Source organism: Octopus bimaculoides, chromosome 26 (genome assembly GCF_001194135.2).
Source record: "Octopus bimaculoides isolate UCB-OBI-ISO-001 chromosome 26, ASM119413v2, whole genome shotgun sequence".
Lineage (NCBI taxonomy): Eukaryota > Metazoa > Mollusca > Cephalopoda > Octopoda > Octopodidae > Octopus > Octopus bimaculoides.
In genome coordinates, this window is record NC_069006.1 from 22,015,348 (window position 1) to 22,023,362 (window position 8,015).

Here is an 8,015-nt window from a genome sequence, read left to right on the forward strand (position 1 = left end):
ATATATACATACACACACACACACACACACACACACACACACACACAGACTCTACAGTGGAAATATCACTGTGTTGCTTGTATATCCTGGATTTTCAAATGTGTGGGTACATTAAATTATATCATACTCTAATTACTGTGTGACACAATATATATATATATATATATATATATATACACACACATGCACAACAGGCTTCTTTCAGTTTCCATCTACCAAATCCATTCACAGGGTGTTGGTTGACCTGAGGCTAAAGCAGAAGACACCCCCTTCAGTCATGAATGACCATGGGTTTGCACCTAGAAAGTGACCCTCCAAGGCACAAGTCTGGGCAAAGTTATTTGTGGAAGACCAGCAGTCACCCATGCATATCAGCCTCCCCTCTCTACACCACTGATATTATCCAAGTGAAACTTGAAGGCTGATACAGCTTGGCACCAATGACATCGCAGCTCATTTCTACAGCTGAGTGAACTGGAATAATGCGAAATAAAGAGTCTTGCTCAAGAACACAACACACGGCCCAGTCTGGGAATTGAACTCATTACCTCATGATTGTGAACCCAACACTCTAACCACTGAGCCATGCAGCTTCACAAACCATTAATATAAATATCTAACTTTATTTTAACAACAACAACAACAACAATAATACTTACTCTTTCATTGAGTCGCCTTCTTTTCTGCCGAGATGGAACCGGGTCATCTGATGGATTATTGTCAATAGCCCAATATGATCCCTACAGAAGAATTGAAGAATTTTAGATTTTCATATTTTAATCCACACAGAAATCATGTTTTATTTATTTACATTGAAACAGAACAATAAGTCGAAGCTGATGAGAGAAGCCTGTATGTGGTTTCTCGACCTGCTCGAAATAGAGGAAAATTTCTATACATCACTCATTGTTATTAAAATGGACAAAGAAAAACAAATCCACAATGGACAACATGGACATAGATGTAAATAAAGATGTATTGGAACATAGGTCAGTTGTGTCAAGTGTGACATAGGGCCAAACAACAAAAATAATTAACAGAATAAAGTACTTCTTGATCTTGCTGAAAGGCAGGCAATATGTCAGCTTATGTAGCAGAATACAAAATCAATAGACAACAAAAGTATGAGCAATTTTGTGCTCATTGTGGATATATAACATGGAAAAATGAATGGCAGTATTTGTTCTAGCTCTTTACATTTTGAGTTAAGATACAACAGTGGTCAACTCTGCTTTTCATACCACCGTGGTCAATAAAATACGATGCAAGACAAATTCTGCTGGTCAATGTATTCAGCTATTCTGTCCCCTAAAATTGCTTGTGCCAAAATTTGAAACCATTAATCATCATCATCACCACCACCACCACCACCACCACCACCACCACCATCATCATCATCATCAAGACAGCAAGCTAGCAGAATCGTTACTGCACCAGATAAAATGCTTAGTGGCATTTCATTTGTACTTATGTTCTGAGTTTAAATTCTGCCAAGGTTCACTTTGCCTTTCATCTAATTAGAGTCAATAAAATAAGTACCAGTTGACCACTGGGGGTCAGTGTCATTGACTAGCTCCCTCCCCCAAAATATCAGGCTCTGTGCCTATAGTAGAAAGGATTATTATTATCATTATAAATAATATTATCACTATTATATCGATGAAAACTAGCTCATTGGATTCCCTGTACCATATTCCAAGTATTAAAATGTGTGTACTCTTTAAATTGATTTAAAACTATTGTCGTTCCAAGGATTTTTTCCTCTTAGCAAAACTTTATAAATTACATGAGATTTTGAAATCCCCTTGAATGTATACTTAATTATAAATGAACCCCTGTATATTATACATCAAATTACAGATAATTGAATGTATTTTTGGAAAACAAACATAACATAAATAGTGCATTTGTTAGTCATATTGCCTATCTTTTGGCAAGTGAATTACAAGCTGAAAAATTTCTTTAGAGCAATTTGCACATTGCATATTATTACCTAATTGCAAAATATATCCTCCCTCGGTGCTTTTTATTATAAAATTATCCAATTTGCAACTCTACACAGTTTTGCATAATCAAAAATGTTTTAAGAAAATCCAATGAAGAAATAAGAGGATAGTCACAGCACACAAGTTCCAAGGTGGCTGTGTACTTCAACATGACAACTTCCAAAATTTTACATTACACACATCATCACAAACAGAAAAGGAGTTAGGAAAATCTCTTTTCTCTAGTAATGAGCATGAGTTTAGATAAGTTTGAGACGTTTTGGCACAGTCATTTTGGTGCCGCCTATCTGGCCCTACATATTTGCTGATGACTTATTTGACATAAGACATTTTAATATTTCTCTCATTCACTCCATCCTTTTCTCCTCTCTCTCTCTCTCTCTTTCTGTTTATGCATGTGAGCATGTGGCTATGTTTGTATGTATGTGTAATGTCTCTTTCTTCCTCTCTGTTTTAGTATACATATAGTTCTGTTCATATGCATGTGTGCATTTGCCTCAAGGGCCAAAATGTACCATCACCAAAACTGGTTGATTGTCCACTGAGCCATGCCAAACCATAAGCATCCAAACAGCTGCACCCAATGTGCCACATGAGATATGGATCATCATTAGGTAGACTGCACTACTAAAAACATTCAAGACAATCTTTTGTTAGGCATGCTATTTAAAAAGTACCATGGGCAACAGTTTGCCCTATTTGCTAGAAACAACAGCCAAACAATCCTCAAATCATAACTGACAATTAAAAAAAGAAAACAGAAAATCTCATTGAAAGAGTAGTCTCAGCTAGGTATTTTGAGAGAATCAAAACTAAAACACGATGAGTATGTTTGGAAAGCTTTTGTTAATAGGTTTGCTTGAGAAGGAATGATTTTGGGTTATTAGATTTAGTTGCTATTTCTAACAGTTCAAGTGAACATAGAGATTTGCATCATTAGCTCAACTAATGTGCATGTTTTGAATACATATATGTACAATGCATCTGTGCATACTGCATGTATGCACATGCACACACACACACCATAATGGAACTCCATTACTTTCAATGATGAGGATTCAGTCATTTGATCAAGTGAAATCCCTGCTCGTTCAATTAGCATGAAAGAAAAAGAAAATAAGTACATATTCCATGAATCTCTTCCAAACTGTAATTATTTTCTATCTATAACAAGCATCTCATTTTGAAAAATAATTTAGTTTAATTTATTTACCTCAGATTATGTCATGCTGACAATTTCTGATAAGAATAAAATGGTGCTACACATCAATACCTAAGACCAGAAATTTTTAAATCTTTGTAATAAGCAAGCAAGGGGGAAAAACCATGTACTCGACATGTCTTCTTCCTTGTTCTTTGACTTAAAATTCAGTTATCTAATCCTGCCAAGTATTATCAAAAAATGATTATCTCTCTTACACTAACTGGTCTCCAGGATACCCCATGTTTGATTCTACAGATACATGCACTCTTAATGTAATTCTCAGGCAGAATCAGAATGACACTGTGTGAAATAGCTGCACCTCGGAATTATGGGTATAATCCATCCAACAGACTTTTGCATCGTATCTGTCTACACTATTTCATCCACAAGGCTTAGATTGAACCAAAGCAATGGCAGAAGACATATATGATGATGATGTTCATGTATGCTGATATTAATTGATTGAATGAATAGGAAAAATGTATGCAGAAAAAACTTGCAATTATTCTAATCTATATCATTTCATCTTTATGATATAACATAACAAAGCTTAAAGAAATGTCATATGTTGTTCGACATTTAGTCATGGTTCAACAACAAATTCTCACAAGATATCTCAGCTGTTTATCAGATAATGGCCAAAAGGTGTTGACACCAATATTTTTTTCATCCAACAAAAATGCTGATTTAGCATGACTCATGATTTTGCTGAGTAGTCAATAGGGCTAGGATTATGAATAATTGTGCTGTTCTTTGAGCCTGACCATAAGAATTCTAAAAACCTACACTTCTTTGTAAGGGACAAATATATTGTTTCTTTTGGTTCTGACCAACTGACATCTTAAAGCACTCTTTGGTTCAGACTATTTTACTGGTTGTAGTTAAAACTTCATCTCATTCCACTAAACATACACTTCAAAGACATTCCAGCTAAGGCAGGCACATGTTTTTACGACACAGTCTACCTTGGATTACATTATATAATGTATCCTTTCCCTTATATATATGTGTGTGTGTGTGTGTGTTTGTGTGTGTGAGTGTGTGTATGTATACAGAGAGAGATAGAGAGATGATAAAGGAATAGATAAAGAGATAGATAGATAGATAGATAGATAGACAATAGAGGGAAGGAGCATGGAAAAATAGAAGATTGAGAGAGAAATATAACAGTACAAAGTAAATAGTTAAAAATGATTGGATGCTTTCATTACCTGGAAAATAGTGATCTTTTGTAAGTGTCTGTGTGGTTGTGTGTGGGTTACATTTTGTGTGAGTGTGCCTGTAGGTGTATGTGTGGGCATGCATGTGTACTTTTCCTTTCTTATTTCTTTCACCCTTATTTTGAAGACAAGAAAGTGTGTCAACCATTCTCTCTGTGGCTAATTTGAAATTGTAACAAATAGCTAAAAAAAATAAATAACTAAATATATAGATAATATAAAAGAGATAAACCATATCAGAAATTAATCTTTATAAATCATATAACAAACTCCTTTTTCTTTGAAGAAAATAGGTTTCCCTCTATAAAAGGACAGCAATTTCGATACCATGATAGTAGGAATGGATTTCATAGTTACAGACATTCATATATATATATATATATATATATATATATATATATATATATATATATACACACACACACATACATACACACAAACATACTTTTTTACCTTTTGTATACAAACCTCTATATACTCCTTAAAATGCACAATATGTATTACAAATATACACAGTAATGCACGAATACATAAAACTATGTACAAATTACTGTACACTAGGTTTTGCAAATATGTACATTTATGCATGCCTATATAAAGCTTAATACAGACAATATGTTTACAATAGATATCTTACAATACTGTAATTGGCAGAAAACCATCTAAACTATACTTTGGATAGCATGAATTAATAATTCCATGTCTTTTTCTTTTTCTTTTTGCAAGTAGCAAGATTGCCAGCAAAACATTGTGGCTTCTCTTCACAAAAGAGCAAGCATTTGTGTGTGTGTGTATGTGTGCGTGTCTGAATGCACGTGTGTGTGCTTGCATGTGTTTGTGTGCATTTATATATGTTTGTGTGTGAGTGTATGTGTGTCTCTATCAAAATACATGCCACTATTTTAGGAAGGGATCAAAACATCAGCAAGCTTTCTAACCCCAGATTGGTTTGACTCTGGCAGATGTGGTACTTCTTTTATTCAAGGCAATGACTGACTGAATATGCATTTTCTTTATTAGGCATTCAATAAAATCGCCATTGGCTTCAACCACAGCCTCCAGACAACTTCAGACTCTTCTGTGGAAAATCTGTCTCAACAAAATCTCTCTGACCTGCGCAAGCATGGAAAAATAATGATGATGATTAAGATGATGATGATGATGATAATGATTAAGATGATGATGATGATGAAAGTAACGATGATGGTGATGATGATAATTAAGGTGACGGTGACGATGGATGATGTTTATTAGAATGATGGGGATGATGATGATGATGATTAATGTGATGATGATGATGGATAATGATATTTCATATTAGTATTGTATGGATTTCTGGCTCTATCATACATGACTCAACTTTGTGTAACTCAATTGCATAAACAAGTAGTTTACTGCTTGACTTTTTTGCTATGCTGCTTGTTAACATGTAGCTGTTTATTTATCTAGAAGTGGGTGGATGCTATTAATTGTAGGTCTTGTGCTAGCAAGATTTCTCTGTGGTGCCATTATTAAATGTTCATAGATACAGACCAGTTTGTAGGAATTGGGTTTAGAACAGTCATAAGGTAAGGAGAGAAGAGGAGATGGAGGAAGAAAGGGAGAACAGGCATGTAGACCTACAGACAAGCAGAGGAGTAGAAAAGCAATCATCATCACCACCTCTGCCATTATTATCATCATCAGTAGCAGCCTCACCAACATCACCATTATTGTCATTACCACCACTATCTCCACTACCACCACCACCATTGTCATGAGCATCCCCCCACCACCCACTATCATCATTGTCATCACCAACACCACTACCACCTCTACCATTGACATCACCATTACCACCCCATCATCATTGTTGTCACCATTTACCTCCATCTACCACTATTACCACTGCTGCCACCACCACCATCACTATCATCATCACAACTTCCACCAACATCATTGTCATCATCATCACCAGCACCATCGCCACCATTGTTGTCATCATCATTATTATTATTATTCATAGTCTCATCAATGCATCAAGTATTAACCATCCTTACATCCCAAACAATTAGGTACATATTAGGGAAAACCTACATGAAATGGTTGATGCTTAACAAATACTTGTGTAGAAAGACCTTAACAATATCTACAGGTCCTACTACTACTACTACTACTACCACTATTGCTACTATTACTACTACTACTACTACTACTACTACTACAACAACTGCTGCTGCAGCTGCTTTCTGGAATGTGCCTCACAGATGTATGTGCAGCTGTGAGAGGAAATCGTCGAATCATCATCCGTGAGTTATCAGAGGATGGGCAGATTGGTTATGGTTCAGTTCAGTCCATTATCACTGAAGATTTGGGTATGAGACACGTGTCTGTCAAGTTTGTGCTAAAACTGCTTTCAGCTGACCTTGATTGTGTCAAGAATGAAAACTTTTTGAAAACTTTGTGCAGGCCTCTGAGCAGGTATCACCAAGCTTTTGGCAAAATTTGATGTAGAGTCACTGCTCAACTTTCTCTGTCATGGCCAATGCAACAATCAAATACTACACACGTTCCTTCCAAGAAATGCAGTAAACAGCAGAAGTGAGTTAGAACAATAAAACTTAGTGCGCATGCACAGCAGAGCTCAAGGTCAATCTGTGCCAAGTGGCTTCACTCTGCATGTGCGTGCTTTAGCTTCATTACTTTGGCAACAGTCCGGATGCTTATTGATAGACAGACAGACAGACAGATAGATAGATAATGTGATCAAGCAGGCTATCAGATGTTGTCACACATCACTGGTCACAATGCACTTTGCTTCGTTTTAACCTTCAAATGATGTCACCCCACTGGCTAAACAAGTAGGCCAACATTCTCCACTAATCAAAAGGGGGACTGAAGCAATGTGAAATGAAGTGTTTTGTTGAAGAACACAACGTGCTGCCTTGTATGGGGATCAAACCATAATGTAGTAATCATCAAACAAATTCACTCACAAGGCATTGGTTAGCCTAGGGCCATAGAAGGCACTTGTCCAAGGTGTTGCACAGTGGGACTGAACGTGAAACCATACAGTTTCTAAAGAGTAACTTACTTAACAAAAGTGAAGACAAATTATATAAAATAACCAGAGCGAAAATACCATTATTAAAGGTTAAAAAAAAGCAAAAATAAAACAAAGATTTGTTCAATACAAAATCGAATTTCATCAACATAGATTAACAGTATCATTAGTTAGTTAGCACTAAGTGAAAAAAAAAAAGAAAAGAAAAATGCATAAAAGGAAGCAAAAAAAAATAACAAGCCCTCACCATTCACATCATTACAACAATCTTAAGCTTATTTTGGTTTGTTTTATATAAAAAGATGTCTTATGTATGGATATTTTACAAAGGAAACTAAATGCAAATTCTAATGTCTTTATTTCTGACTATAACTAGCAATTACCTTCTAAATACACATACAATTTGCATTATCAAAACTTATTTTATATGCAGTGAAGTTTCAAAATTGACAATGCTAGCAAATTATAAAGTAAAATGACCTCTAACCTTTGAGAGAGAGGGGGGAGAGAGAGAGAGAGAGAGAGAGAGAGAGAGAGAGAGA

At 35.5% G+C, this 8,015-nt stretch overlaps 1 protein-coding gene across 2 annotated transcripts in view; it reads right to left on the bottom strand.

Annotated features, from left to right (window-relative positions):
* The window catches only part of LOC106874983 (forkhead box protein J2), a 283,773-nt gene that overhangs the window by 43,637 nt on the left and 232,121 nt on the right, over nt 1-8,015 (bottom strand). For both annotated transcript variants that reach the window (XM_052977019.1, XM_014922916.2), the window contains exon 4: nt 660-740. In XM_052977019.1, the coding sequence (XP_052832979.1) occupies nt 660-740 (81 nt within the window). The remainder of the gene's footprint in view (nt 1-659; nt 741-8,015) is intronic.